At 52.4% G+C, this 27,952-nt stretch overlaps 2 protein-coding genes across 4 annotated transcripts in view; one reads left to right on the top strand and one right to left on the bottom strand.

Moving 5' to 3' along the window:
- Nucleotides 1–2,612, top strand: part of KIAA0930 — a 35,910-nt gene extending 33,298 nt beyond the window's left edge. Inside the window, exons 9-10 of the mRNA XM_081084527.1 lie at nt 806–964; nt 1,284–2,612. Coding sequence (XP_080940653.1) covers nt 806–964; nt 1,284–1,324 — 200 coding nt within the window. The 3' untranslated portion in view covers nt 1,325–2,612. The remainder of the gene's footprint in view (nt 1–805; nt 965–1,283) is intronic.
- Nucleotides 2,613–8,206: 5,594 nt separating this feature from the next.
- Nucleotides 8,207–26,635, bottom strand: NUP50 (nucleoporin 50). Of its 3 annotated transcripts, XM_081084247.1 has the most exons (8): nt 26,125–26,635; nt 22,500–22,578; nt 20,434–20,517; nt 18,915–19,098; nt 17,268–17,924; nt 14,587–14,668; nt 12,801–12,919; nt 8,207–11,544 (listed from the first exon to the last, which is right to left on the bottom strand). In XM_081084247.1, exons 2-8 carry the CDS (start codon nt 22,566–22,568, stop codon nt 11,345–11,347), a joined length of 1,395 nt encoding a protein of 464 aa, XP_080940373.1. In that variant the 5' UTR covers nt 22,569–22,578; nt 26,125–26,635; the 3' UTR covers nt 8,207–11,344. The 3 variants fall into 3 exon arrangements, with proteins under 3 accessions (XP_080940373.1, XP_080940374.1, XP_080940372.1); XM_081084248.1 differs by lacking the exon at nt 20,434–20,517 and having other exon boundaries at nt 26,125–26,569; XM_081084246.1 differs by lacking the exons at nt 20,434–20,517; nt 22,500–22,578 and having other exon boundaries at nt 26,125–26,451.
- Between the last annotated feature and the right edge of the window lie 1,317 nt (nt 26,636–27,952).

Raw genomic sequence — 27,952 nt, 5'->3', positions numbered from 1 at the left:
CCCACACCTGGGCCTCCGTGGTGTCGGTCCCGCCATCAGTAATCGTGCAGCCAGAGGGGCAGTCATGTCGCCATGGAGCCTAGGGGCCTGGGGAGCCAGTGGAGGGCTGTAAGCCAGGGATCCACAAAGTCCAATTAGAATATTCAGAATCCCACTCCGCGGTCCATGTGGAGAATGGACTCGAGGAGGGGGGCCGGCTAACAGGAGCCGGGGGGAGTTTCAGCTCAACTCCATGCTGGGAGGCCCCAAGTGCAAGTGCGAGTGCGTCCTGCACCGTGGCCCTCGGACCAGCGGCCCCAACGGCAGGGCAGGAACGCCAGGCGTGTCTGCTGGACGAGTGGCTGGACGGCAGGACGGGAGCTGGGGCGCTGGTGTTGAGTGGTCCCGCCCCCCAGACCCAGAGACTCCAGCACTGGCCTTGACCGCCCTGTGAGCTCGGCAGTGCCCTCATCTCCGATCAGACCCACGCCTGTAGGGAAGCACGAACAACCACCCACCTGCCTCCCTGGTGACGATGCTGAGTCATCCCAGCCTCGCCCCGGGTCCTGCAGGCTGGTGGCACCTAGTTCTAGTGGCAGGGCCACAGGGAAGCAGGAGTGGCAGTGTGCGGGGTGCATGACCCCACGGAGGCGACTCCAGACAGAGAAGGGGGTGGGGGGAGCTTGGAGGGGCGGGTGTGGCCCTGACGGATGGATGGGCAGAGGGCAGGCGGGGGCAGAGGTCGCAGGCCAGGGTAATAAAGCGCCCGCAGGGGGCACAGCGGGGCGGGAAGGAGTCACCCCTGACCCAGCCTCCTACCCTCCAGCTGACCTGCACAACGCCACCAACCTGCGGTCCCGGTCCCTGTCTGGCACGGGGCGGTCCCTGGTCGGGTCCTGGCTGAAGCTGAACAGAGCGGATGGAAACTTCCTTCTCTATGCACACTTAACCTACGTCACCTTGCCGCTGCATCGGATCTTAACAGGTAGCGTCTGCTGTGGAAAACGGGCGTCACTGCTTTGTAGCCACCCTGACTCCCGGGCCCCAGGTTCCTGCAGCCAGTTCAGGGGTGACCAACCCTGTCCCATCATTCCCAGTCAGGCCCCTGTTCACGCTTGCTACGGGGCCTCTGGGAGAGGCGGCCCTGTCCCACTGACGGGGCCTGGCTCCACCCCGAGTCCCTGTCCGTGCCCCGGGGCCTCCAGCACTGCAGCCTGCGAGGCTGGGAGAGGGAATCCTGGGAATTGCGTGGCGTGGCCTTGCGTCCTGACCTCCTCGTCCTGTCCTTCCTCACCTCCCCCCAGACATCCTGGAAGTTCGGCAGAAGCCCATCCTGATGACCTAGCCGTGCGCGGAGCCCCCGGCCCGGCCCTGGAAGTACTGCCAAGTGCCTACCTGTCCACCGCCACCGGGGTCTCTGTGACAGCCCAGCGCCGGAGCCGGAGCCAGGCGGGCCACTCCATCCCTGGGCCAGGGCCGACTCCATGAACACCAGCCCAAACTGAAGTGCCTCTTCCTCCTCCCCCGCTGGCTCTGCTCCTGCCCTGCGCCCACCCCCCATCGCCCCGGCCCGTCTCCGGAGAGCCCTCTGCACCCACAGACAACCACGGACGCCAGGAGGCCATCGAGAGAGCGAAGGGGCAGCAGCGTCCAGTGTCCAGACCCGCCGACCCAGGTGCTCGTCCCGCTTGACAGCGGGCAGGACCGCCCAGCTGGGGCACCCCGCGTGCCCACTGTCCGCACCTCTTAAGGAAGCGTTTACGATTGTGCAGTTCCGTGCCAATGAACCTCAGCGTCCGCGTTAGTCCCAACATGTCTGTCCTCCCTAGCGTGGTCCTAAAGGGGGCACCCTGGGGAGATGGGAGCACAGCTGTTGGATGGTGTGGCCCTGGGCGGGAACATGTCACCCCATACCCGGTTCCAGGAAGGCCTCGAGCTCAGCAGACAGGCCCTGATCCCGCCAGAATGGCCTTCGCTTCCAGCCAAAGAGCACCGCCCGCGCACCTCCAACCCGGAGACATCCCGCTCCAGGCCTCGGCGCTGAGCCCAGAACGTGGACTGAGGACAGGGGAGGGCTCGGGGCCAGATGGGAGGGACGGGGTGGGTGGGGTTGGCAGGCTCCTAGGAAGGCTCATATTCCTTGCGCCGGGAGGGGCTGGGGTTTCATCTCTGGTTTTCTAGAGATTACCTCCCTTGCCTGAGTGTGCTGGTCCCATTTCTCAGACCAACGCACTGAGGCGAAGGGGAATTGGCTTCTATGCGGCCGGTATGGTCAAGTGTGGGTGGCACAGGAGCCCGGGCTTGCCTGTGGCCTGGTGCCAGCCAGGATCTCCGCCTGTGAGGACGCACGTGCCCTTCTCAAAGCCGAGCCCTCAGCAGGAGGCCTGGCCAGCCCCCTGGGAGCAGTCGCTGGTCTCTGTTGCTTCGTGGCTGGGTCTGAAGTCCCTGGAAATACCTGAAGGATCCTGCTGTGCATTAGAGGCCCCCTTTGGGGGGCAGGATAGGAATTGAGGGGCTTGTTCCGTCTATTTTTATTCTGTGCTCCAAGGGTTTGCACTGGGCTCTGGGACAGGGACTATGGGGCTTTCTCTAGATTTTGTATGCTGTTATTAAAAGCGAGCTGTTGCATTTCATTCTGCCTCAGTTTGCCCACCTGTAAAATGGGGCTGATACCACCTACCTCACTGACGTCTCCAAGTTCCAGTACACAACTGGGTCAGGGTGCAATCGCCAGCCATTCTGCACCACTGGGGTCAGGGGTCGGAGTCTGGCTGTGAATCTCCCTCTCCCCTGTCCTTGTCACCCCCTCCCCACCCTGAAGACGTTGGATGGGGTTGAGTTTGAACATTCTGGTGTTCTCTGCCGCCCAGCTTTGTGCTCAGCGGTGCCCCGCTCTGCACAATTTCGAGTTCCGAAGCAGCGTCTGAAGCAGGGTCGCAGGGCAGGCCAGAGCGGGAGCCGAGCCGAGCCTCGGAGTGAGGCCACGTGGCCCAGGGCTCCAGGCGCCGAGGGGTGTTGGGAGGCCGATCGCAGGCCCGAGCTTGGGTCCCAGGTGGCTCTGCAGTGACCGTTCTCTCCTGGTCATCTGGGGTCTGAAGACTGGAACTCGGTTCTTGGGAGAAACGGTCCTGACGTGGCTCCCTTGGGGGGGATGAGCTAGTTCAGCACGTGCAGGAGGCAGGGTACCCCCGTCCTCAGAGATGGGGAGCCCCAGAAGGTTCCCCGCTGAAGCCAGCGGTCGGCCCAGCTCCAAGGCGTGGCCACCGCTCCTGGTTGGGCCGGCGAGTCAGACTCCTGGGGACCTCGCGGGGCGCCGGGGGCCAGTGCAGTAACGGGAAGCGCCAGGGAACTCAGACACTTGCGGGCAGCGGGGTCACGTGCTGGCGGGGCTCCGAGAGCTCGCCCCGCGGGTGCAGCCCTGGAACAGCACTCGGCTCGCAGGCAGCGCCTGCACGTCGTGTCATTGTCCCTCTTACCGACGAGGAAGCCGCCGGAGGTGAAGTGACCGCCCAAGATTGACCGCCAGCACGGCAGGCAGGAGGCCGCCGCGGCTTCGCCCCGTCCGCACGGAGCCCTCACACGCTGCCCAGCACAGATGGACGGATGTTGGGTGGAGCTGACCTTTGTCTTTAAATCCCAAAGGTCCTGTGATACCGGATTGAAAACCTGCTCCGAGGTTCTTGATGACTGCGGTGAGCTGTCACGCCGAGGTCCGATTTTTCCAAGTGACAAATGGCATCAGTAACCAGTAACAGGAACAAGTGACAGGACCAGAACCCGTCTCCATGGGTCTTGGTGTGGGTCCATCTTTACTTGTAAGGCCAGCTTTAATTTTCTGGGGACACGCCTGCCGCGTGTTATGCAGGGATGACGTGTGCGTAAACTTCTTGGATGGGAATTGGAATCAAAAGTCCAGTTTTTCTTTGAAGAAACCTACGTGTCACATGAATCAAGCCCACAACCCGGGCATGCGCCCTGACCGGGAATTGAACTGGCAACCTTTCAGTGCACGGGACATGCCCAGCCGACTGAGCCACCCTGGCCGGGGCTAGTTAGTAGGCATTTTAAGAATGAAATAAAAGATTTTTTCCATTAAAACACATTCCACGGGGTAGTCCCTATGCAGTTGGTATATTCTAGTGACTTGAAAAATCTATTTGACACTGTTATAATGTGGTGGTTTTAAATCGGCCAAAATCCTTTAAAGGCTTACATATTACAAGTCTGCTAGCTTTTTAATGAGACTTAATAGGTTTCATACATACATACAAGTTGTCTCAAAAAATGTATACACACTTGAAATTATTTATTTATTCCAATGGGTTAAACCTGAAAAGAAACATGAGCTAGCAGCTGTTGAAATGTGTGTACATTTTGGGGACACACACACACACACACACACACACACACACATAGATATATTTCAGTTTTCCAGTTTAGCCAAAATGTAGTTTTATATTCAGTTCCATAAACCGGTATCTGTTGACATGACAGTGACTTCCTGCTCAGGCTTTCTCTCATCTTGGAACCAGAAAACAAACTTCCCTTTAAAAACCCACCTAGTAGGACACAGCCCGAGACCGACAATGCGGTGCTGGCCGCCCTGCCCTGGAGCTCGCGCCACCTTCCCGTCGGCCGCCCTCCAGCAGCTGAGCTCTTGTCGGGCAGCCGCAGTGCCAGCCCCTCAGAGACCAAGACGGAGGCGGCCTGGGAGGGGAGGAAGGTGCGCGCTGTCGCCTCCTCTTCCCTTTCCCTATGGACTTGGCCTGGACTTGACCCTCATGGAGAGAAGCCTCCTGCCCTGACTCGGCCCTGGAGAACTTGGAGCACCACACGCAGAAGCCAGATCACTGACCACCGAGTGGCCTGGGGTCGGCTGAGTTCTGCAGGTAGCGCCTTGGAAGGGGAGGAAGCCAGACACTAGGAAGCGCTCACAGCCACGGCCGCCTGGGGCCCGGCAGGTCCCAAACCCGCTGAGTGTAGGACGCACCGCCCTCACCTTCCTCGCCCTTTGGGCCTCACTGCACAGAAGGTGGGGCGATGTGGGTGTGAATCCTACCTCCTGTGCTTTCCAAACAAGTTCTCTGCTGAGACCCGCAGGAAACCTGTGGAGATTTTAACTTTGAAGCCGTAACTAAAGTGATTTCTGCAAAAGCAGCTTGTGACACGCACTGAACACCTTCAGGTCGGATCGTCAGCGAGTTTCCACCGTGACCAGCGGCTTCCGGTCAGCGGCGCCTGCACTCCGCGGAAGCCCCGTCTAAGCCGTGCTCGCGTGGCTCTGGGCTGTGCTCACGAGGCTGCGTTCCTCTGGAAGTTGGTTGCATGGTGAATATTACATTTATTTTTTTCTCCGTGTCTTCCTCTACCGAACTTGAACCTAGTTACTGTTTTCTCTACGAGGGTATTTCAGGTGAGATGCCGCTATTACAGCAATGTGGAAACAGTGATGGAACCTTCTTTTGCCCCCCAAACATTTCTTACTGTTTGGAGTCCTGACACAAGCTGCATTTTTGACCTGTTGCCGGGGACTGACAGAAACTACCCCGTGCCCTAACCGGTTTGGCTCAGTGGATAGAGCGTCGGCCTGCGGACTTAAGGGTCCCAGGTTCGATTCCAGTCAAGGGCATGTACCTTGGTTGCAGGCACATCCCCAGTAGGGAGTGTGCAGGGGGCAGCTGATCGATGTTTCTCTCTCATCAATGTTTCTAACTCTCTATCCCTCTCCCTTCCTCTCTGTAAAAAACCAATAAAATATATATTAAAAAAAGAAAAAGAAACCACCCCCTGCAGGGCCTCGGCTGTCCTTGGGTCCACCAGGGGTCAGCCAGGGGTCAGCCAGGGGTCGGCCGCCTCTGTGGTTGAGTCAGATGCTGGGTTTGCAAAATTAAACCCAAGAGCTGCATCTCAGCCTCGGCGCCCAGCCCCGGGAAGCAGGACAGCCTCGAGTGCGCTGTCAAGTTTCCTGCTGCGCCTCCTCACCAGGCCCCTGGTCTTGTGGAAGCTGGTCTTTGGCCACCGGCTCTCTGTTGCCTTGCTCTGCGATTATTCAAGCTGACGTTGAGCACGTGGCCAGGTTTCGCTAACTGCAGGAGCCTGTTTATTGCAAGTTCATCATGGGTGGAAGCAGCCTGCGTCGTTCTCACACAAGGGGCTCTCTTTCCCTTTCCATGGTCAGACAAAGGCTGTCACGATGCCATGGGTGTACATAAGGCCTAAGACACTGCAGAAAGTTCTAGACTAGGAAAAGGGGGTCTGAGGCACACACACTAGAAATAGTAAGGCAGCACATCCAGGTGACACCTGGGAACTGCTAGGAGCAGCTGAGCCGGAACTGTGCACCGGCATCACCTGGGCAGACTACAAGACGGTGGTTACGGAAGAGGCAGCTCGGTGGGTTAAAACGACGCCCTCGCCACACAGACCAAACTCGGTAAATAATTAGGTCCCTTTAAGCAGTCACCTGAAAACGTTCAGCTGGAGAAAGTCTCCCCGGGAAGCTCCCTGGAAGGACCTCTTTGCTATGTATCGCCGACTCTGGATCCCTCTCGGTAAATGCTGACCTAGATGGACTTCCAGGAACCAGTCATGCCCCTGCCTAGAAAACACCGTAACGAGGGGAAACCTTTGGGAATGTTACACTGGGAGGAGGGGAACGTGAAATGGCCCATCCGACCCCATGCCGTTGTATATAGACTAGACGTGGTGATGTGTAAACGCCTTGTATTCTGTGCTTGGCTGGTAAAACAACAGGGCCCTGGGAAACTCGTGAGGAAGGAAGGTCTTTGTTTGGGGGATAACGGGATGTCTTGTCTTTTGCCTACAGCCTTGTGTTGAATTCCCTCCCAACTTGGCCTCCACATGAGCTAACAGGTTTAACAAGTTATCTCTCCCCTGTATGTGGGTTATGGTCTTTCATCTTGGAATCTAACTTGAATAAAACCATCAGATTGCTGTTTGAAATAACCACGGTTGTTAAGTGAACTTTAATGATTATATTTTGGGTAAACAATTCAATTCCAGAAACCAACCCAGTGGAGCCCTTTGATGAGCCGTGCGGGTCTGGCCCCTCCTGCTTCAAGCTGCATCCAACCCTGTGGGCCGTTGTCTCATCCTGGGCTGGGCTTCCCTGGGAAGCAAAATCGCCAGCCACCAAAGTTCACGTGTGACCTGTACCAGGGCTGCCATAGCTCTGCCAGTCCCCCCGCTGGAATATGCCCGAAGGGTGTGCCATAGGTTATCTTCAAACACATCACGAGGGAGCACAGATGTAGCCCAGGGTTCTCAAATCGGAGCCTGTATCAGAACCACTTATTAAAACCCAGAAAATATTCTGGAATTAGCTGATGTGATGGTTGCATAGCTCTGTGAATATACTACACACGGCTAAACTGTACACTGAGAGTGGATTTTATAGATGCGAGTTACACCAACAGGAGACAAGCTGGCCCCCGCCCGGCTCTGACTCTGGGTCCCCAGGTGTCTGAGGCCCTCGGGGCAGCTGAGCACCCAGGCCACACTAGAGACCGCTGTCCTGCCCAGCCCTCAGCCAAGAGCCAGCACCGTCCCCGGGAGCTGTTGTGGGTTCAGGGAAGGCACTGACGGGCCCGTCAGTCTTGGCAGTTTTCTTTCCCAGGGCACATCTCCAGACCGGCCAAGTGCTGAGCAACTCCGGAGGCTGGAAAAGACAGGAGCCCGACTCCAAATACTAGTCTTGTCAATGCCTTAATAGTGATTTTCTAAAGCACTGAAAATCTACAGTTCCATAAACTCAAAACATTACTTTTTTTTTGATCATTTTGATCCTGTTTTAAAATGTCCTGAAGAGCTCAGATTTTTTGACTGAGACGGATCTGAACACGGATCCCCGCTCCACTGGCTTATCTGCGAGAAACTGAAGCTGCCTGAACTCGTTTCTTTGGAAACACACCCAGGCCAAGTGCGGGAGGCCTGCTGTGAGGACTAGGCCAGGTGCACGGAGAAGGCCGGCCACAGCTCCCATAGCAGCCCCAGAGCTACTCCAGGCCTCGTGGGAGTGGCCTCGGGCCTGGTAACTTCCGTCTCCCTCCAAGCAGGAGGTTCTGGGTGGGGCTCTGCAGGCGCCCCCAGCTCTGCAGCAGCACCCCCCGCCCCCGCCCCGCCTCCCCGCGCTGCAACCCCTCTGCTCCCGTGCCCGGTATTAGTGCCAGGTGCGTCGAGAAGGAACATGGAATGTCAAACACGGATGTTGTTTCCTCTCCATTTATTCACATTTCGTGGATTGTTACAAGTCCTCAATGGGATCATTCAAAAACTAACACAAACGGATTACATGGGCCAACAATTCAAGTATTTAAAAACGTTTCCTACTTAAAATAGAAAGCAAACACTGTATCCACCTGACTGCTAGGAAGGAAGCTTTCATCTCCGTTACAATTGGTCTGGGAGAGCCTCCCGGCCAAGGCCAAGTACTTCCCAGCGCCTTGTGCTCAGCCTTGTGCTCAGCGCGGGGCTGAGACCAGCCTGCCAAGAGGCTCCCTGTCCCTGCAGGCAGCACAGGACAACCCCGTTTCTCCTCGAAAGCTTGTCCATTTCTCACTTTCAGAAGGAGAATGGACACGGGGCTGGGAGCCGCTTGGTGTATGAAGCCTCGGGTGCACTGCGCTTGCATGTGGACTGTTCCGGAATGACTGGCAGATGCCCCCAAACACACCCCCATCTTTCTCAGTGAGCACTGGTCTGAACTAAGAGCAAGATGCGATAGTAGGTAGGTATTCTGGCATGCAGCGCATCAAAAGTAGGATCTGGAGTAAAGTTGTAAAACGGCCATCCTTTTAAAGAAAACCAGTTCCTAAACAGTCGGACTCGTTCTTCTCAGGAAACAACCTAAACTTCTTTAAAGCCTGGATGCTCCCGGCCGGTGTGGCTCAGTGGTTGTGTGTGAACCCATGAACCAAGAGATCACAGTATTTTTGCTGGTCAGGGCATGTGCCTGGGTTTTGGGCTTGATACTCAATCAGTGATTTTCTATTACCATTGATGTTTCTATCTCTCTCCCTCTCCCTTCCTCTCTCTGAAATTAAAAAACACCTGGACACACATCTTCCGTCTGTAAGTCTAACAGAAGGAGCCCACAGCGGTGTTTCGCCTACTGGGGAGGCTCAAAAGGTTGAGAAGGACACACCAGTGTGGAAAAGGCCGCTGGGATGCTCAGTATTTGTCAAGATGCAACAATACCTGATTCAGAACGAAAGATATACACACTAACTGTAGGCCACATACATAATACACTTTATAGGATCTTAAAGCAAAACTGAACATTTCAGTCCACATTCAAACATTTTAAAGACTCATTTCTAACACTTTGTTAAGGATGGGCATGACCGCACGGGGAGGGTGTGGCTGTCCCGCAATGGGGAGGAAAGGCCAGCCTCCCCAGGCCACAGGCGAGGAGGTCGGGGTACAGTGAAATCCGCACGTTCCCAGGCGCCGGTACCCAGCACCTATTTAAAGTGGAGACCAACAAGTTCCTGAAGCGTAAGAATTGTAAGAAAATATCACATTTTGAGTTATGATACACACACCACACTTTTCCCTGTAATTTTCACTTTAACAGTGAGTCTTAGCAGCAAGAATTTGCTGGGAATGTTAGGAGAGAAGCACACATATCCACCACTGGTTTGAAAGACGTAAGAGAACCACCCTCACGGGTGCTCCCGCGGCCCTGCCGTGGCGCATCTCGCCAGTCACACCAAAGCCAACGATTAAAATTATGATCCCAACTTAAAAAAAAAAAAAGCTAACAACGATGCACCATGACCACCTGTTCCCTGCTGACTCGGCTGTTCCGGGCGGGGCTGTACTTCCTCATCCTGACAGCTGGATACACAGAGAGCCTATGTGCCGGGGGCAGGGGCAGGGGCAGGGGCAGGGCCACTAACAGCATCAATAATAAACAGCTTGTTTATTATCAATCATCTGTAACCAGAGCACATGAATAATCTCAATTCTAAGCAGTAAATGCAAAAACCACTGTTGCTTCTGCCTGGGTCGCAGGAGACGAGCTGGCCCACACCCATCACAGCAAGCACGCCTGTCTGCGCGTTCATCCCGTCACCCTGGCCGATGCGCCCGTGCAGTTAACAAACAGAGCAGTGCAGGAATCTCATGGCAAACATTGGTCCAGCCACCTGGCCTCCAATATTTATTATATTTGATCATGTTTCCCCACCCCCTTTACATCTAAAAATTGTAGCTTGTTTTTAAAAAAAACAACTACACTAGCTCCAATTATTTGACTCCTCTTTTCTAAGTCGGAAGATGTGCTGAAGGTCAGAACACACAGTGTGAGCCCTCGGGCACCAACCGAGCCTTAAACAAGTTCGCCTGATGCTGGCGCTAACCAGTCAGCAACACCGGCATGTCAACCTCCAAAGCCCGTCTCTCACATGCTGTCTGAGGGAAGCTGGTGTGAGCTGCCCGACAGCCGTGGGGAAGCAGCGCGGCACGCCTGTGCCAATGGCACCCCCCTCCCCGGGGGCACCCTGAACAACCTCACTCAGAAAGGAACTGGAACTTAATGGGAATATGGAATATCCCGGCGTCCAAGGTAAAGGCAGCATTTACACACACGCTTTCCCGCCCTTTCCTGGTGGGTTCCTAGGGCGTAAGCAGTAGGTGGTTGGAGACCCGCAGGGCTCGCGTGGTACAAGCACATTCACTTTCTGCTGTAGGATGATTTTCAAAGTATAAGCGACCAAATTTGTGCTTTTAAATCTCATCCCTGGCAACCCTCCTTAACCATGTGTCATGAGGGGACACAGAAGTAACAGCATCTCATGAATCACACTCCACAACTAAAGAACAGTCCTTGTTTCCTGTAAAAAGAAAAGCAGTTCTGGGTCCTGCCCAGCAGCCTGCAGGGGCAAGGCCACGTCTGCTGAGCGGCCAGGCAGAGGGTGACCTTCGGGACCCGCGCTGCAGCTCTAGAAGAACACTTAAGCAAGCACACCCCGCCAGCAGGGCAGCGCTTCACCTGGGAGGGGCGCTGTCCCCCCGGCCCAGCCTCGCCCAGTGGGCGGGAGGGTAGGGCCAGGCTCCTCTGGACACCCACCCTCTTGAGCCTCGCCCAAACCCACAGGTGGGAAAAGCTTTGGGAAATCGATCACTACCCTGATTTCAGTCCATTAAGAAATCACTTGTGGTTAATTTAATAAATGAACATTAAAAATACCAAAATTTCTTTCAAATGTAGTTTACACATTAGACAGTTCTTAACACTAAACAGTAAAGGTTTATTGGCCATATTAATCTTGCTCACAGGCTGTAAGTTATCTAAAAGTTCTCAGAACGTCAACGGAAGAAGCAACCTGACTCAGGGGGCGGGCTAGGCGTCCTTCTTCCCCAGGACTTGGTGCAGCTCGTCCGCGTCCTCGCTGGTTTTGACCCGGATCAGCATGGTCACGGGGGCGGCGGCGTTCTTCTCGTCCACCGGGGGGTTGGGCACGCAGACGATGAGCACGTTGTTCTTCCCGGTCCGGGTGCACGGCATGTTGGGTGGGATCAGGACGTTCAGCAATATGTTGCCTGCATTTAAGGAAACAAAAAAACACACAACCCAAATCATACAAACTGCAGCCCCATGAAACCAGAGCTCTCAGGCGCTGAACATGAAACATGCAGCCCCCTTGCACTCCATGGACGGAAACGGGGCCACGGGAATGTCACAGAAACGGGCCGGTCCTGACCGAGGCCAGCATGGTGTCCCGAGAGGGCCCCGAGGCCCCCAGCAGGACTGGCTCTGCCTGACTGTGGAGCAGCCGCCTCTCCCGCCCTCCGCCGTGCGGCCATCCCGCCGGCCCGGCCACTGTCGCACTGCAGGACGGGCACACTGCCTGCCCCGAGTTCACCAAGTCATCGGAACACACAGCGGTCAGCGAAGAAACGCGCCCCGGGGGCCGGCTCGCTGGGGAGCGGAGCACTGCCAGTCCCGCCACAGCCCGGCTCACAGGAAGAGAAAGGCTGGCGGAGGCCTCCTCCAACCCGCCTGGGGCCCGCCGCGGCCTCTTAGACCGCAGGCCCCTCCAAAACCCCCCTTTCCATGGACTGTTCTAAGGGCCCAGCTGGAGGGTGGGCTAGGGGGAGTGCATCATGATTATTTGCTACATAAGAGGATTCCTTTAAATGATTGATTCCCCTTGTGTGCCTATCATTAAACCACCCAATTCACCTCCAGCTTCTTAGTCACGTCTCTAACACAAAGGAGCAGCCCGCAGACCATTTTGTTAATGTCTTGCTCTAGCAGCGGTTCTCAACCTTCCTAACGCCGCGACCCTTTAATACAGTTCCTCATGTTGTGGTGACCCCCAGCCATAAAACTAGTTTCGTTGCTACTTCATAACTACAATTTTGCTACTGTTATGAATCATCATGTAAATATTTGATATGCAGGGTGTACTTTCATTGTTACAAATTGAACATAATTAAAGCATAGTGATTAATCACAAAAACAGTATGTAATTATATATGTGTTTTCCGATGGTCTTAGGTGACCCCTGTGAAAGGGTCGTTCGACCCCCAAAGGGGTCGCGACCCCCAGGTTGAGAACCGCTGTGCTATAGCTTTTAGCAGTGCATGTTCTTACACACTATCCCCCAGGACTCAAATCAATCCGCAAGAACCGCTAAGTCCAGGATGAATCTGGCCTGAACAGTCTTCTCTGCTCCCAGTCCCACATCAATGGACTTGAAAATCCCAAAGACTGAGCCAAGCAAGTGACGGGCTTCCCCCCGGGGCCACGGGACGGTGCCCATGCGGTGCCGCCTGGGAGAAAGGGCACCCACCTAAGTTGGTGTCTGCCCGCACCAACAGCTGTGTCTTCTGATTCGCTGTAGGTTTTAAATGCAGAGTACCTACACCCTTCTCTTTAAATTCATTGTCTTTCTTGTAAAAAAGTTTACACCTACGGAGAAAAACAATAGGTACAGTCAGACAAACAATGCCAAATCAAGTCTGTTTCTAACAACTGCTATTCATACTTGTGTGGAAAATCTCTATTGAATGAGCAGAGGAAGCTTCAAGACCCATCTTTTGTGGACCCCGACTGGGTCTGGGCACGAGCCAGAACAGGAACGCCTGGTTAGATATTCAAGAGCCCTTCCCACTATTTTTCCAAATATTACATAACTTTCTGAAACTACCCTTTCTCAAGACAATCAAAATCACGGCCATCTGGTCTTCCAAGGACAAGAACAAATAGAGAAAAGCCCTGGCTGGTTTGGCTCAGTGGATAGAGAGAGCATCAGGCCACGGACTGAAGGGTCCCAGGTTGCAGGCTGATCCCCAGCCCTGGTCAGGGTGAGCGTGGGAGGCAACCAATCAATATGTCTCTCTCACATTGATGTTTCTCTCTCTGTCTCTCCCCCTCCCTTCTATTCTCTCTAAAAATCAATGGAAAAATATCCTCCGGTGAGGATTAACTTAAAAAAAGAAAACAGCAAAACAGAACAAACACTACCCACAGCCCTCCCCTTTTTTCCTTTCTTATTTCTGAATTCAGGACTCCAACAATTTCTTATCTCCCTAACTACTGACCACGCAGTAAAACATCTCCTAGAAGTCTGTCACACAGCGCCTTAGGTTATCAATAAACAAACCAAAACCACTGCTCCTGATTTGCTCAGATTAGGAAAAAAACTGACGACGCCTTTCAGTCATCTGTGTAAATTAATCTTAAAAACAGGCAAAAGGAATTGTTGCCTCTTTTAGAAGTTCTCAGCAGTAGTTAACACTTGGGAATCTCAGAGGACATGGTGATTTTTTGTTATGAAAATGCTGATTCATTAGGCTGAACTTTTTCTATTAGAAAAATACCTCTAGGGAAGCTTCTAAAATGGCAAAAATATTTTTCAGTAAATATCTCTTAAAAGTACTAATTTCATTTCGTTGAGAGTTAACTCAAAACCCCCTTCTGCTTTCTTCTAAAAGCTGCAGCTTTCATGTCAAAGCAAAAGCAGGTCGAATATGCAGTGATGGAGGCGTGTGACTTTGGGTGGTGAACACGGTGCAATTCACAGACGATGTGTCAGTTTCACTGACACCTCTATAATTCTATTAACCAATGTCACCCCAATAAATGTAAAAACAAAGCAGCCCCGACAGCAGGGAAGACAGTGTTCACACAGCCTTCATGGAAGGGGCTGGGCAGACCTGCGAGAGAATCCATGAAGGCCAGCAAGTCCCCAGGACAGATCAGAGAGCAGAAGTAGCACTGAACCCCAGTCAGTGCCTGGTGACTTCCTGGTGGGGGATGGAGGAGGGGAGGGGCAGGGAGGGGAGAAAGGGGAGAGGAAGTAGCCCAGAGGGGCAGGAAGGCCCTCTTTACAGCACACTGAAGTTGAAGCAGAAGGGCTGGATGGGCAGGAGAGAAGGCTGTGCCCAGAGAAAATGTCTAGAACCTGTTTGTTTTTAAATAAACGGGCCGAGAATTCTTCCTCGCTCCAGTTCAAGGAGTGGGCACAGCCTGGCACAGTAAATTCTGGGACAATGTCAGAAGAAATGTCAGAAGCCTCCGTTCACGTCTCTGAAAACCTTCACCAAGTGGATTCCTCGGCTCCGACTCTTACTTACTTTTTGGAGTAAAAAGCATCTTCTTCTTTGACCTCAGTAACTACTACTTTGGGCGGCTCATCATTTTCTTCTTCATCTCCACCTTTTATAAAAACAACACGAACTCAGTAAGATTCAAATCAAGAGCTTAATAATGTGATAAAAGAAGTTCGTTACCTACCCCCCGCCCCTTTCACCTAAAATTCCACGTAAGCTGATATCAAATTGTGTGTGTGCACCCACTGGGTTTTTATTATTTTGTGAAAAACGAGAACAATTTTTAATGGGAACATACTTCTCTAGTCTAAAGCAACTGTCAATTTGTAGAAAGCCCTGGAATGAAAAAATGTCCTTGCTTATGATGCAGTGCATATGCAAACTTTTACAGAAAAGAAAAAAATCAAACGTGTGACAGAGTGAAGTGCTGGGCCTCTGACTCCCCTGTCCAACCTGCTGCTCCCAGAGCCTGCAGGCCAATGCCTTCTCTCTCAGAGACGCGAATCCTTAGAGTCCTGCTTGCCCCTGACCAGGAAGTGCCTCTCCCGGGCGCGGGAGCACATGCTGGTTACCAAAGATGTGCAGGAACCTCCAACAGACTCACATCAACAGGGTCAACAGAGGGACAGTCTTCCTCAGACCCCTGTGGCCTGGGGTCCATCACTCTTGCCCTCCCTCCTCCCCTTCCCTTCACATAAAAAAGCCTGAATTTTGTAATTCCTTAAGATGGATTTGAGGTTATCTCCCATCTTCTCAGTTGGCACCTTCCTGATCAATAAAACTTTCCTTCAAATTGTGATGTGTGAAGCCTTGGGCACACAGACAGGTAATAGTCACTTATGAATATACTCAGATCAGCACTGGAACGTTAACATCTCAGCTATGCTTCTAACACTTTCACCCCCAAATGTCCCCGTGACCACACCTGCATCATGCCAAGGAACAAACATCATCAACCAGAGGGAAAATAAGCAAAGTTGTCAGAGAAATCACTCCAAAGCCAAGTGTAAGTAACTTGAGCTTTGTCTGAATCACATGCCTCCCGTGTTCTGGCCCCCGCCCCCACCCCCACCCCCGCCCCTACCCCCCGCCCCTACCCCCACCCCCGCCCCTACCCCCCGCCCCTACCCCCACCCCCACCCCCGCCCCTACCCTGCAGAAGCCAGAACAGGGCTTCCTTTCACTCCAGCCCCAACACAGGGGAGATCAAAGACAGGGCAACAGAGGCAAATGCCCATCCTCTTAAAGAGAAAGGCATTCCCATAAAACTCCCTAAACTAAGAAGCGGCTCTAAGAGAAACAATCCTGGTGCTCAAACAATGAACTGTGGACAAAAAGGGGCAGACACCACACACAGCAGACGTCCTGGAAGGCGGTGCAACCCAGACATGTCTTGGAGAGACTTCGCCCATTTGTTCCCCTGACTTATGAAGTCTCCCTGTTAAATTTACAGCCCTGCTTTGCTATGTGACTTTACTTATAACCAAATCTCCTAAATACAAACAATTCAGTGGACATTCATGATAAACTCTCAATAAAATACAATTTTTCAAACGTTAATTCACTTAATTCTTTACATACAAGCCATGTATTCGATACTTTTCAAAATCACTGTGCCAGAAAATCTCATATTCTTATTCTTTATATCCTTAATCCTCACAATAACCCTACTGAGAGACCAGTCGGGAGCCGAAAACCAGGAAAACCAGGATTACAGGCTTTATTAAAGGAAAAAGACCTGCCAGGCTGTCTAGCAAGGGGAGAACAGCAACCCGTGCAGAGGTGAGCGCACCTTTTGAGGGGAGGATGGGAAGGAATGGGGGCTTAGTGCGCTCAGCGCGCGCTGATTGGTGGCTTAATGTATAGTCCAGCTGTGGGCAAACTATGGCCCGTTTGAAATGAATAAAACTAAAAAAAAAAGACCGTACCCTTTTATGTAATGATGTTTACTTTGAATTTATATTAGTTCACACAAACACTCCATCCATGCTTTTGTTCCGGCCCTCCGGTCCAGTTTAAGAATCCATTGTGGCCCTCGAGTCAAAAAGTTTGCCCACCCCTGGTATAGTCCATATAGGAACAAGGGCTTAGGACAGTGGTTCTCAACCTTCCTAATGCTGCGACCCTTTAATATAGTTCCTCATGTTGTGGGGACCCCCAACCATAAAATTATCTTCGTTGCTACTTCATAACTGTAATGTCGCTACTGTTATGAATCGTCATGTAAATATCTGATATGCAGGATGTATTTTCATTGTTACAAATTGAACATAATTAAAGCATAGAGATTAATCACAAAAACAATATGTAATTATATATGTGTTTTCCGATGGGTGACCCCTGTGAAAGGGTCGTTCGACCCCCAAAGGGGTCCCAGCCCATCGGTTGACAACCGCTGGCTTAGCGTATTGGACAGGTGTGGATTGGTGGTTCAATGTATAGTCCATCAAAGGTACATGGTGTCACTCAGGTATTTCCCGGCTGCAGATTACGTCACACTCAGCCCACCAGTTGGGGGAGGGGAGGATCTATCGCCTACAACACAGACTTGACTCCATTTTGCAAATAAGGAAGCGGAGACTCAGAGGCTCGCCAGCCTGTCCTGGATCACGCGGCTCGGAAATGATGGCGGCACGTCTCTGCTTCTTCCACTAAACACAAACCTCCACAGACACAACCGGACTGAGGACAAACATCCCACTCACCTTTGCAGCCGGCACTGCCGCCCCCGGCCAGGCCCTCCGGTGCTGGAACGGAGAACGGTGAAGGAACGGGCTTACTCTGGGTAATGTCTTTGCCAAATAAACTGGAGTTTCCAGAAGGAAAGGAAAACCCAGCCAGGGGGCCAGAGTTTAAGGAGCCCAAGACAGAACCATCGATTTTCTTGCCGAAATGGAACGCGGCACTTGTCGCTCCTGGTGACGGGTCCGCCTTTTTCTCAGGCGCAGCCTCCGTCTTCTTCTCAGAGGCGCCCGCAGTTTTATCCCCATGAAACAAAAACGCTGACTCCTGCTGTGACTTTGCTGAACCAAACAGGGAGGGAGACTGTGAGTCGAGGGACATTTTGCTGGGTTTCCTCTCGGAGCCGCCGCTCCCGCTGTCACCCAGCTGCCGCTCAATGCCCGCTAAGTAGTTCTCATAGTCTCTAAAGACAGGCGTCAGGTCGCACAGCGGGTTCGCGTTCACGTGCTTCACGATCCAGTCCCGCACACAGCAGTTCAAGGCCGCCAGCTGCTTGTGGTAGGCGTTCCCTTGGTGAGTGGTGCTCGAGGAAAGGCCAGAGGACTGACTGTCACCATTCCTTTTGGGGTTTGAAATCTTATTATCAACCAAGGAGGCGGGGCCATTTGCAGCAACAGATCCTAAGGGAAAGTCAAGCTTTAAGATTTATTTAGAAGGTGATTTGACTAAATCATCTAGATTTCTGTATTGCTCTTCGTATTTTCTGCCTTTATTGCATCCCATTTTTGTGACAGTTCAAGTATGTGCACATCTAACATTTAGGATCTGGTTACCAAAAAAATCAAATCAAACTCTACACAGGAACAGTATCTATTATATGCTCACATCAGTAATTTTAAAATAATCTTTTCCTTCAAAAAGATGCCCATTTTACCCAGAACTGTCAAAATACTCTGAGTACAAAACTTAATCCCCAAGGCTGTAGGAATGAACATCATTAATACAGTTAAAATCTTAACAGAAAGTTAATTTTATTTTAATCACACTAAACATTCTGCCTCATTAAAACGGAAACTTTTAGAATAACTAGCTAAAACAATCCAACGAGTGGGGCTCTTTTCCAAGAACTCAAGATTTTAATCCATGATCTTATTCTCTATTGCTAATCCCGAGATCGTAACTAATTCCCTCAAAACAAGATCGGACAACCAACACATCCTAAATCTAGAGGGGAGGACCCCCAAGTTTCGGAAGGTGTGTGCCACACAAAGTCTTTGGTACACGTATTATCGAAGGCGGGATGGGGAGACAGGCCTTTACAGAGGCCCACTAAGAGCTTCCTCTCCTCCTTTGACCCTTAGGTCAATTCTCATCACTCATTCTCATTTCAGTTAAACATCCGGCGGCTCGGAGGTTAAGGAACTTCACGAAGGGCGAAGAGCTGATAACTGGCAGAGCTGAGAACAGAACCTAGTTATATTTTGGCTCAAAAGCTCATTCTCTACTCAGAACGCAAATAGCCAACATTTCCCTCATTTCTGTGTGTTTCATTACGACTGTTCTTGCTCATGTAGTTCCAGGACCAGGGTAAGTACAAGAAAAACATCTCTGCGAAGTGATGTTCATGGTTATCTTACACAGATGTGAGTGAGTGAGGGGGACCTACTTACCAAAGGCCACCTTGGTCTCGGTGGCAGCTCTCGCACTGAAGAGTGGGGCACCTGTCATGCTGTTTCCATTGGACAGTCCTTCCAAAGGCTTCCCTCCAACACAAGCACCGAATCCAGAAAACCCTCCTCCTCCAGAAGGTGCCACCAGCCCTTTAAAGCCTTTAAAGGCCCCTCCACCATCAGACTGAAATAGAAAGAAAGAGCATAGATAACTGTAATTTTTATAAGCGGTAAGCGAGTGAGTGGCAGTATTACCTTGGCTAAATCATGCAACCTCCACTATAGGAAGACTGCTGGCAAGAGCAGAATCAGGACAGGAGCGATTTTACTCATGACAGCTGTGCAAACCAGAGCTCCGCCCCCTCATGAGCTCTTCTCGCCCCCGCGGCGTCAGCCTCCGGACGGCCGATTCCTCCTGCCTCTCCCTCTTGCTCCACTCCTGCTCTGAGAAGCCGCCAGTCTACCTAGTGGCTTGCAGAGTTCTCCACACCACCCTTAAGGACATTTCCAAAACGAATGCCATCATTTCCTTCCTAGTGAGGTTGGCCCTTTCCCCATCAAACATCACCTGGCTGATCGCCTACAGCCAACTAAACACCAGCCTAAAGAACGAGAGGAAACGAGGAAAGAACGTGGACGGGACAGAGCCGCCGCCGCAGAGGCACAGCTCCTCCCGCAGCTGCCACCGGCGTGTTCAAACCCCCTCCCGGCCTGACCCAGAGGCCCGGTCTGGAATGCACGAGGGCTGCGCAGTCCCGGGAAAAGGTGGAGTGACTGCCGAACCATGACCACGTGACTGCAGTTTCTGAGCTACATACAGCTCCTCCTTGATCTTCCGAACACAGGAAGGAAGCATTTTTTTTTTAAAATATATTTTATTGATTTTTTTACAGAGAGGAAGGGAGAGAGATAGAGAGTTAGAAACATCGATGAGAGAGAAACATCGATCAGCCGCCTCCTGCACATCTCCTACTGGGGATGTGCCCGCAACCCAGGTACATGCCCTTGACCGGAATCGAACCTGGGACCTTTCAGTCCGCAGGCTGATGCTCCATCCACTGAGTCAAACCGGTTTCGGCAGGAAGGAAGCACTTTAATGCGCAACACAGTGGACACGGGAAAGACTCTGTGACGGTTAAAGGACTCCTCCAACCCACACCTCGACCCAGGCAGTAGGGAGACTGAGAATTCCTTCTTGTCCTTCCTCACTGCTACTGACACGCACTTCTCTGGTCTTCATGTTGCTGTCCTCATTTCCTCCTCCACAGTGGCACCCAACTCTAATTTCTCTGCATCTGTATCGCTTCCGCAGTGGGAGCTCCCTGTAAGCACACCCCCGTGCTCACTGTTCTGTATGTTCTACACCAGCGGTCGCCAACCGGTGGTCCGTGAGGGCTGAAAGGCTGGCGACCACTGTTCTACACCAAGCGCTTTCCCAAGCGGAGAAAGCACTTTATGAGCACTTACCGAACTGACTGTCCCCTCCCCCGCCCCACAGAAAGCTGCAGAAATCACTCACTTCACATCCAACATTTCTACGCTTTGCTTTCTTTATGGCTCTATTCTTCAAGACTTCCTCACTGGCCACTGAGAATGTTCCCACCTGCAGGAGTACACAAATTAAACAGCAGTAAGATAAGGTCAAAATGGAGATAAAATGCTGAATGAAAAAGCTAGACCAGGCAAACTCATCTATTATCTGCTAGTTTTCAAAGTACTGTTAATCCTCGTAATACAAATTATAGAGAGGGCACATTAAAATTCATATCCACGCTCTATCTTGGTGAATTGCAATGCTAGTCAGGTGAACCACCAGTCTTCTGGAGCATACAAATCCAAGACTTGAATCAGAGAGAGGAGTGCGTGCACGAAAGTCTGACAAGGCTAAGGCCACCAAAACTTTGGTGCAAAACTACTTAGCACAGCTTTCAAATATTTCAAATACATTCAAAGGCATTCATCAAACTTAAGCTGGAAGGCACCTTAAAGATCATGAACCGCTGGGAGGGGAACAAGTTCTGAAACCCAGGTGCCCAAATCTAGTCTCTTACTACTACCGTTTTCAAAAGTAAAACTGTATTTATGAAACACATAATTATTACTTTTACAAAGAGCTCTGCCCATTTGCCCTTCATCCAAGAGACCACGGAGGCACTGGGACTCTGGGTGACTACTACTGCTAAACGCCCAGCACCAGGTCCACAGCGAGGAGCGTGCCGAGCCTGGCTCAGCCATGCCCGTTGTTCCCCATACGGCTGGCGTACGTATTCCCTGTAAAAACTTCCGTCCCCAGCTATTTCAGGAAATGTCAGAGGTCTCTGCAGCCACAGAAGGGATCATTTAGTTGCATTTGCCCAAACGTAACTGTCTTTCCACATTCATTCATTAGCAACTATCCAAACGGGAGTTCTTTCATTCCTGAAGTATTTTAATGTCAAAGCAATCTTTATATGGTAGTCTAAAACTTACTGGGCTCAGAATGCAGCTGTAAGACTTGGGAAAAAATACAGTTACCCAAGTCTTGGCGAAAAAGCATGATGGCAGCTAGAAATGTTAAAAGCCTTGTTAAAATATTAACATGCCTGTGATTTTGACTTTCCTAACCATATTGGTGCAAACATTTGTAAAGGAAAAATATTAATACTAGGATATAGACTCAGAAAGATAGCCATTTATAATAATAAAAGGGTAATATGCTAACTAGACCTATGTCATTCCGGACCTCATTCTGCATGCCCTTCCTGACAAAGCTGGGGACGGAGGGAAGCCAGCTGGGTCCCAGGTGACTGGGGGCGGCCCAAGGGAAGCCAGCCCGGGTCCGGGTGCCGGAGGGAAGCTGGTGCCAGCAGACGAGGGAAGAAAGGTGTCCTCTTGCACGAATTTTCGTGCATCGGGCCTCTAGTCTAAGAGTAAGCTTGAAGACACCTGCAGATTCTTTATTTTATTTTATTTTACTTGACATTATCCTCTTAGCTTGGGTGCCAGTTCCTTGGTGAACCGGCCTGGGTGTCCCACATTGCTGATGAAGCACCCAAAAAAACAAAAAGATTTCCTCAGGGAAGGCCATTCTGATTTTGTTAGGAAAGAAACTGGGCCAATATAAACTCTATTTCCATTAAAGCCATTGTTGGAGGGATGGGGGAGCACCTCAGATGTGTAAGAAGGAGAAATGAAGCTGGGCTTTGAGAAGATCAGAGTGTGGGAGGGGAACTCAACCATCTGAATCTGAAATGACAGGGATGGCAGACCAAGATGGTGGTGGTGCCCACTGTCAGGTCTGAGCGTGGCACTGCGCTATGTTCGTGACCCGATCATTTACTCATCCTTCAGCTTTGATTACAACCACGGGTTCAGAATGCTGCAAGTGTATGAAATTCAGGAGGAAGGTGCTTCTACAGGGGGCCCAATATTCAGGAACTAGGTGCTGGTGGAAATAAATGTCTCTATTAAGTACCGGTCACTAGAAACCACACTACTTCCCGGGCAGGATGGTCTTCAAAAGTCTTTTCATTTTCCCGCTCTTCATGAGGAACCCAGTTTAAATTGAGAAGCAGTACGAAATCACTCAGGAAAACTACTTTTTACCTCTTCAGCTTCGTCTTCTTGATCCCAATTCCTATCTGTCAGTTCCTTCTCAGCAATTCTTTTGGCCATTTTTTCGAAGCTAAAAGTAAAAAGATTAGAAGATTTGCTTTTCTAGACCAAGAGTTCACTCTTACAAAGAATTTTCAAAATTCACTCTAGCATGACATGAGACAGGAAACATTCCCCTGGGAACGGCTTTACCGGGACTTTACAAAGGTGCTCTTAGGTTCCCACTGTTTCAAATCCAATATAGGATTCCTCGAGGAAGCAGGGTAGGTCTTCTGAACACTAAAACAACTCTATTTGAAAGAAAGTTATATGCAACCTCAACTGATTGTTTAAAACTGAAATTTTAAGCACTACACATAAGAAGTGCTTAACTAACTTATTCTATGCAAATTATACTTACAGCCCTGCTACAGACAAAATATTTTAAATATTTAAAATTCTCTTCAAGATGATCCAGTGAAGTTCATGGTTAGGTAGGAATTTTAATAAGATGTTGGTCATAAGTTCATAGCATAAGTCCTCTTGTTTAGGCTACAGACATTGGTATAAATACATTTCCCAAGATTGAACATTTAATTACCCCAAATTACATACTGCTAAAATAGGACATCATTTAAAAGCTCAAACTGTAATTAATATGGATGTGTTAACATTCTGAGAATTTATAACCCTTTCAAAGTAAGCCATGAGCTCAGTTCCTATGACACCATCGCGGAGTGGGGCAGGGCAGGGTGCGAGGCGGGGACTGACAGTGTTATCGCGAAAGAGGGTTGCTGGCACCTGTCCCTTTGTCATTTGTTTTTTGATCATACATCACATCCTCTGCCATCAGAAACAAAAACCAGCAATGGAGGGCTCCACTGTGAGTGGCATAACTCACCAGCCCAAGGGGCCAAGAAACCGTCGCCCAGGAACTAACCATTCGCTGAGGGCTCCGGAACCTGCCCACAGCCTTTCTGACAGTCTCTCTCCACCCTGGTTTGCCCTCAATACCACAACCCCCCAGTAAGTTCCTAGGAGTTCATGTTCACTAGGATACAAACTTATGCATCACCTACTGCTCTTTAATGCCTACAAAATAAACATCACTTGCTGACATTCCAAAGTCCTCCAAAATCCACCCCCGTAATTACATAGGGGGTTTTCAGCTTCGAATAACATCCTAATAATGTTTGAATCCCCTTTTGAATGTCTCCCCGCAAACACTTGGTCAAGTCTGGCCACTAATTTTTGTAATCCAAACAAAAACAATGTAGCTTTACACATAATTCCTTACTGAACTTGACTTTGACTGTCCAGGGCCAGGTCTCTTTGCCTGCATTCTTTTGGCCATTTTGCTGCTCAATAACTCCCACTCCCACTCCCACTCCCACCAGAGGGCAGGAGAGGTGAGAAGTTGAAATAATCACTGTTGCTATTAAGATGAACTATTAACTGTTAATAAGATATTAAAAGGAAAGGGGGTGGAGCTGAAAGTACAGAAACTGTAATAAAGTAAGAATTTAACCTCTAACTCATACCCACAGTGGATAATCATAAGGCTCAGCAAAACAATCTAAAAGTAGCTGCTCTCATGTCCTACCACAGTCACGTGAGGACCCCACCAGAGGGCAGGGGGCGCTGTTCTGTGTGCTGGTTGAACGCCAAACACCCAAGCCTGCCCATCCTGACAGGTGTTCTAGCTGCTGAGCGGGTGACCTGGGACACTCCTATTTGGGAAATGCTACAGTAAGAAGCTGGAAACCCAGGTTTCCCATTTCCTTGGACAAGCTGTTTCATTTCTGTGCCTCCGTTTTTCACATGTAGAACAGGGAGGTATGAAAACAAAGTGAGATAAACAAAAAACAAACTTAGTTAAGAATAATGCCTGGAACAGAGGAAGGGCTTAATAAATACCATTAAAGAAATAAGTTTTGTTAGAAGCAAAGGCTATAAAATACTATTCTTCCTCCAAAACGTGAAAGTTCCTTGGAAAAAGAGTATTTCCTTGAATTATGAGCCAAGCTTTAAAATACATTTTAACCAGCCCATATTCTGTTTCAAAGTATGCCCCTGGAGACAGTAATTTTCCTTTGTGCGAGATGAGGAACACAGCATCCCTGCGGAGTCCTGGAGCGAGGCCGGGCACCCAGAGCCCGAGGCGCGGGCGATCGGCCTAAGGAACCCCAAAGCGCCGGGCTTGTGGCGAAAAGGCCCCACGTGAGGCCCAGGAAGCGCTGCGATGGGAACTGAAACCCAGCGCTGCCTGGGGGACACGCGGCCTCCCCATCCGGGCTGCCAGCCCCGGGGGAACTCTGTCCGCATCAGTTCCCCCCAAGGGGAAAACAGGCTGGACCCCACTTGGAAGGGTGGTGTCCGGAGGAAAAAGAGGAAAAAGAGGACAAGCGCCAGGCCGGTGACGGGACGCCCGCGGGAGAGGGACCGCCCTCCTCCCCGCCCGCCCGCGGGCTGCGCTTCCATCTCGCTCAGGGCACAGCAGCAGCCCCAGCTGATCGCAAAAAGGCATAAACAAGGGGGAGGGGGGCACACGTAATACTTTCGACACTAAAGATTGTTTTTTTAAAAAAAGGAGACAGGCCCTAGCCAGTTTGACTCAGTGGATAGAGCGTCAGCCTGCGGACTGAAGGGTCCCAGGTTCGATTCTGGCCAAGGGCACATGCCTGGGCTGCGGGCTTGATCCCCAGTAGGGTGTGCAGGAGGCAGCCGATCAATGATTCTCTTATCACTGATGTTTGCATCTCTCTCTCCCTCTTCCTTCCTCTCTGAAATCAATATATTTTTTTAAAGAAAGGAGACAGGTTGGCAAAAAAAAAAAAAAAAAAAAAGTGGATAACAATCGATGCCTTTTTCTTTCTCCCTCCCTCTCTCTCGCCCTAAAAATCTTTAAAGAAGGAACAGAGTAACGGGCTGATCAGTGTCCCGGCACCGCGGTGAGAAGGGAAGCCAGCGCCCAGCCCGGGTCGCTCGGTGGCGGAGCGGCGACCTGCGAGCCTGGAGGTCACGGTGCCATCCCGGTCAGGGCGCAGGCCTGGGCGGCGGGCTCCAGCCGATCATTTTTTTTTCTCACCATTTATGCTTCTAGCACTCTCTCTCCCTCCCTTTCTGAAGTCAATAAAAATATTTTAAAAAAAAAGGGGGGGGGGGTCTAGGCCAGAGAGACAGCGGAGGGGCGAGAAGAGACAGGCGGGACGACCGAGAGGCCAGAAGTACCGAGAGGAGCCGCTGGGAAGGAAACCGGAGGCCAAGCCGGGCCAGCCCTGCCCCCTCCGGCCGCCGGCCTCCGCCGGGCCCAGCCGCTCCTAAGGTGGCCCCGAGCGCCGCTTCACAAACAGCCGCGGTGGCGCGGCCGCTGTCACCGCCCCGCCCCCGCGGCACCCACCGCCGCGCGCCCCTCCCCGGCCTGGGACCTGCACCCCCGCTCCTCCTGCCCAGGACGCCCCTCCGGGCCCGGGCCCCACCCGCCGATCCGGCTCCTCCGGCCCAGGGTCCCCTTCCAGGCCCGCACCCCGTACCCCGATCCCGCGGCTCCTCCCCGGGTCCCACAGGCCGGTGCGGCTCCGCGTCCCCAGGCCCCGGCGCCCGGCCCCTCCGCCTCCCCCCCTGCCCAGCCTCTCACCTCCGGGGCGGCGGCCGCGGCACTCGCTGGGCGGTGGGCGCGGCGAAGCTCGGGTGCGCGGCGGCGAGCAGGGCCGAGGTCGCGGCCGCGGCGCTCGGGTCTGCAGCGGCGGCCGGTCGCCGGCTGAGCGCACCTGGCCGCTTCCGGGGCGCGGAGATTCTCGAAGGACTCGGAGAAGAGCAGGCCCGGAGCCTCACACACCATGTCCCCCGGGGCTCGTCTGTCTGTGCTTGGCAGCGAGGGGAGCGTCCCCTCAGCCGGAGACCGCCGGGGGCACAGCGCCGAGCGCGCCCCAGGCCGCCATTTTCTAACTCCAATCCGCCTCTCAAACCCAATTCGAAAAGAGGGAGGAAAAAAACGCCCGCGTCCGGCGATTGCGCAAGCGCACGGGAGCCCAGCTCAGCGGGCCCTGACTCGACGGGCAGCGGGGCGGCGCGCGGCGCATGCGCCCAGAGGCTTGGAAACCATCGCCGGGAGGAGCGTCCATGTCTCACGCATGCGTGCGCCGGCCTCAGCCGGGGAGCCGGCGCCCGGGGCCGGAGGGGACGCACGTTGGTCACGTGGCGGCCGAGGCGCGCGTTGGAGGCGTTCGCGCGGCCCCTGCGGCTGCGCAGTCGCGGGTGGGACTTGCGAGGCGTTCGGGAGACCCCGGTCAATCAGTGAGCGTGGCCGAGACCCGCGGCCCGCGGCCGGGAAACGTGAGTGGGACTGAGATAGCGTCTAGTCGGAGCTCGGCGCCGCCCAGGAGTGCCGCGGTGACCCTGACCTGTGGTCGGCGCCCCGCCCCGTGGCCCCCGCGACGGGCCTGGCTGCGGAGCGCCCCCCCCCCGCCCCGCACCCCCGAGGCCTGGACGCCGAGCCAGGAGGCCCGCCTCGGTGGTGCTGGAGGGGAAACGAACCCGCCGGCCGCACAGTGTGTGTGTGTTTTCCGTGCTGGGTGCCCTGCGGGCGATGACACTCCCCGAATGCGCTGCGCCAGGAAGTGAAGTCTGTGGACGCGACTCTGACTGTGGACGGGCGCACGTGGCCGCCGTCGGGCTGCGACCTCCTGCTTCCGTCTTGCTCTGCAGCGCAGCGCGTCCAGCAGCGGGCTGTGCTGCAAAGTGCACATCAGTTTTGCCCAGTTCTTCTTGTCGCCTCACAGTGAATAAATCTTGTGGGTTTTTGTTGCTGTTCATCCGCACAGGCGGTGTTTTCCCGCTGATGGTTAGGCGGCGTGGCAGAGAGAGGGGGAGGCAGGAGCACGTCGTTGGCTGCTTCCTGCATGGGGCCCTGCGCTGGGGCAGGGGCAGGGGGAGAGCCTGCAACCAAGGTAGAGCCCTTGACCAGCACCGAACCGGGACCCTTTGGTCCACAGGCCGACGCTCTAGCCACTGAGCCAAACCAGCAAGGGCAGTGGTCGGCAAACCGCGGCTCGCGAGCCACATGCGGCTCTTTGGCCCCTTGAGTGTGGCTCTTGCACAAAATCGCACGTGCGGGCGCATGTACAGTGCAAAAGTTGACTTAAACTTTAAAGTTTGTTAGGTTAATTTTAGGGAACGTTGTGGAGTGAAAGAAGATATAGTGTCGGGGATGGAGAAAGGTATGTGGAGATGGTTTGGACATACAGAGAGGATGAACGAAAGGAGATAGACGAAACAAGTCTACAGACGAGTGTGGGTGGGAGAGTTGGAAGGGGTCGACCTCAGCGAACGTACCTCAATCAGATTGAGGACGTTTTTAGCAAAGGCCAGGTTAGGAGCACCCTAATTAAGTTAATAACAATGTACCTACCTATAGAGTTTAAGTTTAAAAAATCTGGCTCTCAAAAGAAATTTCAATCGTTGTC

Source organism: Myotis nattereri (assembly GCF_964212035.1).
Source record: "Myotis nattereri genome assembly, chromosome: 2".
NCBI lineage: Eukaryota > Metazoa > Chordata > Mammalia > Chiroptera > Vespertilionidae > Myotis > Myotis nattereri.
This window is presented reverse-complemented; position numbering and strand designations above follow the sequence as displayed.

What these genes read in the sequence shown, in the direction of transcription:
- NUP50 (XM_081084246.1), bottom strand. Translation starts at nt 26,328, where the DNA reads ATGGTGTGTGAGGCTCCGGGCCTGCTCTTCTCCGAGTCCTTCGAGAAT. An exon ending in CGAGACCAAGGTGGCCTTTG is followed by an intron (nt 17,925 to 18,914) that starts GTAAGTAGGTCC and finishes ACTTTCCCTTAG; the next exon opens with GATCTGTTGCTGCAAATGGC. An exon ending in GATGCTTTTTACTCCAAAAA is followed by an intron (nt 12,920 to 14,586) that starts GTAAGTAAGAGT and finishes TTTTCTCCGTAG; the next exon opens with GTGTAAACTTTTTTACAAGA.